The 3844-nt window shown below is 36.4% G+C and overlaps 1 protein-coding gene across 1 annotated transcript; it reads right to left on the bottom strand.

Annotated features, from left to right (window-relative positions):
• Positions 1 to 419: 419 nt before the first annotated feature.
• On the bottom strand, positions 420 to 2797 carry LOC105766231 (UPF0496 protein At3g19330). Its single transcript, XM_012585607.2, has one exon. The coding sequence runs from the start codon at positions 2686 to 2688 to the stop codon at positions 1453 to 1455; it is 1236 nt and encodes a 411-aa protein (XP_012441061.1). The 5' UTR covers positions 2689 to 2797; the 3' UTR covers positions 420 to 1452.
• Positions 2798 to 3844: the final 1047 nt, after the last annotated feature.

Raw genomic sequence — 3844 nt, 5'->3', positions numbered from 1 at the left:
TTAAATACTCAAGGCACGATGAATAATGGATCACCTCTACTTAGTAACCTTAGATTTATAGCCACACATAACCTCCTCCTCATTCTCTTCATCTCCTATATGTTTGTTACTACTCTCCGCCTATCATAAATGAATCAATTTTTTTTTATCACCACTACCATCTTCTTGTCTTCCATACCAATTATCTACAATTGCTACTAATTTAATTGGTTTTATATTATTTCTAGTCTCAATGGGATCAAAGTGTGATGTTGACGATTTTGAAACTTACATAAAAGATTGATTTGACATTTAAAACAGAACATTATGAATGGAGTTCGAATCCACCCTATTAATCTTTTGAAAACTTTCATTCAGTTCAAGCATATATATGTATATAAGATTTTTTTTCTTTTTCAGTTCAATGGAAACATAATAAATGCACCAAATGATAATAATTCTCAAATAAAAAAAGAACAAAATACAAATATCATTTGCAATTAATTTATGAGATAAATAAGAGGATTGTTCAGACTCAGGTCATTCGCCCCAATGTTGGTTTTATCTCCTCACTTCTTCATAAAGTTTGTTCAGTATTATAAGCCCAACTCCATTCATGTAAAAGAAAAAGTCACTTTATAAAAAAAGAAAAAGAAAAAAAGAGTATTTGTTACTCGCTTGTGATGAATGGAAGTTTCAAGGTTTCGACCAGAAAGATAATTTGTAAACAAAGAACATCTCATATTCTTCTACATGATACCCAATAAGAGTTACGAAGAATTCCTCTAGTGACGAACTCTGCTTTGTAAGTTGACTGTACCAGAAGGGTTTGGGATGCTGAAATTACTATAATTCAGCTCAATAGGAGAATCTGCAAAAGCCATAACCATTTTTTCCTGTCAGGGCACCAAGTCTTGTCAACTTCTTCCTTCTAAATTGGTAGACGATTACATATCAAGGGAACCTCTTAAGGCCAACCTCTATTACTTCTTAAGGCAGTGTGAACTACTCTGTTGTTAGAGATTACGTATCAGACCAGAAAGTTCAATTAAAGAAAGGTCCAGAACGGTCGGATGAAAGCAAGTTGTGGTTTGAGTAAGAGAATTATGGAAAAGGTGAAGACCCTTGAGAAAGGCCAATTGACCAAGTTTGGAAGGAATTCCATGTTTGGTTCTTTCACTTAACCAGTTGATCAGCAAAAACCCAGAGAGCCTATTAGCTCTTAAATGCCTCCTGCATTCCACCTCTTATTTGGTTTGCACTCAGGTCAAATAAGGGCAAGAAGACAAGGTTGAAGTACTAAGTATACCTTCCCACAATGATCAGTCCAACAATCCACGGCTCTTAAAGGCACAAGGAATGAATCATAACAGCCCAAGTTTAAAATGAAGGGCCAGTGGCAATAGTCAAAGGAGAGTACAGCAATACACATTGATATAAAGAGTAAATAGGACAAAAGAAGCTACCAAACGATCATGAATTAGAAGATTGATGAGGATGGATCTGGTCAACCAGATTAGCTCTGGATTTATTGACAGCATCAAAGCAAAAGTATATATGATCCTCAAGTTCTTTGAGCTTGTCAAAAAATTTGTTGCGGCTATTGCGGAGATATTTCACGACTTCATAGATGGGATATATGTCCCTACTTTTCAACGCAATTCTTATAAGCTCCCTATCGCCCTTAACAGCAGAATGCAACAAGTCAACAAGGCAGACAATAGACTCAAGATAATTGATATGGAAAAAAGTTCCACTTCTGGCAGCAGCATACAGCTGAGCCATATGCGCAAGCTGTTTCTTCTTGAGATGACTTGGAACATAAATAGGACAAAGTGAGGTAGAGACCAGGCATACAAAGGCAGCCAGGGCATGAGTGGAGATAACCACGGCCGAAGTGGCAACTCCAACAACAGTGCCAATTAGGCAAAAGGCAGAGCCAGAAGTTGCGCGGTGCAAGAAGCGAAATCTAGAAAGGGATTTGTTGCGGTGGTGATCAAGCTGCTCCTTGAGCTGGGAGAAACTGTGGTGCATTTCGTTGAAATCATGGGAATCAGGAGATGGGAAAGGATTGTCAAGGCTATCGAATTGGGTGAAAACATCAATGGCGGAGTTACATTGCGAGATATGGATAGAACTTGGGTCATAAGGGAACTCCTGAAGAAGATGAGTAATAGGAGCATACAGAGTACGAGCACGAGATACGCATTGGCGGAGCATGAGGCAAAGAGTGGTGATATTTTCGCTGTGATCAAAGTACGTAGAAAGCAAGTGAGTGAGTGTAGCATTGGGATTTGTGTGGAGAAGAGCTTGGTGGACGCAATCTCTGTTGGGGCGCAGTACCGGCGACAAACGCAAGTGATGGGCATCTGTACCCTCGCCTTCAATCACATTCTCGACTTGCATTTGAGCTTCAATCATGTGGCGTATCTCATTGTAAGAATTGTTCTGCAAAGCGAGACTGTACTCGTGACTGAGATTTAAAGTAGGCGAGAGCTGAATGGTGCTGGATCTGGGGGTGTCATCAGTGAAATTCCCGGATAGAGAAGAGCAAATTTGATTGAGGCATTTACACAAACAGTTCTCGTGCTCGCGAAGAACATCGGGGAATGGCGAAGCAACATTACCTTGGGAATGTTGGGGACAAGAATTTTGACTCATTGAATGAGAACGAGTTTGAGTTTGCAGCGGGCTTGGGAACGAGGACATGAAGTTGAACCAGAAGCCGCCAGGGTGCGGCACGCAGGGGAATGCCTTCTGAAAATGTCGAAAATTCTAGGGAGTGTTTCATTACCGTGTAATATAGTAAAAGAAAAGAAAGAGGGGGGTAGATTTCTTCCTTAGGCACTCAATAACTTAACTAAAAAAAATTATAATTTAACGACTAACATTTTTGAAATTCTTTTAGTCTCTATAATAAATATTTTAGCTATCTTTTCTCTCAATTTAATTAGGGTTGAGCAAAACTCAATTCGACTTAAAAAATTTAAAGAAAAATCAAATTTTGAGTTAAACAAATTAAATTATTCAAGTTAACTCGAATTTTTCTTTTGAATTTCCAGCTCCAATCGAGTTTGTTTTTCGAATTCGAATAATTCGAATAAACCAAATACTAAACTATAATATTTTACATTTTACCCAAAACTCTCAAACCTCTATACTTTCTCCCAAAACTTTTACTCCCTCCCATTTTCTCCCCAAAACTTTTATTCCCCTCCTATCCCTATCCCTCCCCCTTCTACCACAAAATCTTTTTTGAATATTCTCCCCCCCTAATTTTACTCCCCTCATTTATTTTTCCCTCGAGATTTTACTACCTCAAGCCCCAAAACTTTTTATTTTCCCTTAAAACTTTTATTTCTCTCCCATCCCACCCCTTCTACCCCAACTCATCCCCCCAAAATTATTTTTAATATTCTCCCCAAAATTTTACTCCCTCAACCCCAAAATTTTTTATTTCCCCTTTAAACTTTTACTTCTCACCTTTTACCGTGAAACCAAAAATTAAAATCATCCAAAAAATCCCTAAACTTAAATAATAATAATAACTTTATTTATATATACTATTTATATTATAAATTAAATTTCACATTGTATACTATTTATATTATTGAATTGTTTAATTATATTAAATTTTATAAATTTTTGTTAAAATTGAATTATTGATGATGCTATAAATTATTCGTGTTAAACTTTTACATTGGTATTATTTTCACATTTTATCTTTAAGATAAATTTTATTAAAAAAATCACATTTTACATTTAATGTGTTTTTAATTTCAAAATACATAGTGACAATAATCGAATAAATGTAACATCCTAACCCACATCCTTCGCCGAAATAGGGTTACAGAATGTTACCATG

The sequence above is a fragment of the Gossypium raimondii genome, chromosome 5 (assembly GCF_025698545.1).
Source record: "Gossypium raimondii isolate GPD5lz chromosome 5, ASM2569854v1, whole genome shotgun sequence".
Classification (NCBI taxonomy): domain Eukaryota; kingdom Viridiplantae; phylum Streptophyta; class Magnoliopsida; order Malvales; family Malvaceae; genus Gossypium; species Gossypium raimondii.
Note: the sequence above shows the minus strand (reverse complement) of the source record. Positions and strands in the feature narration are given on the sequence as shown.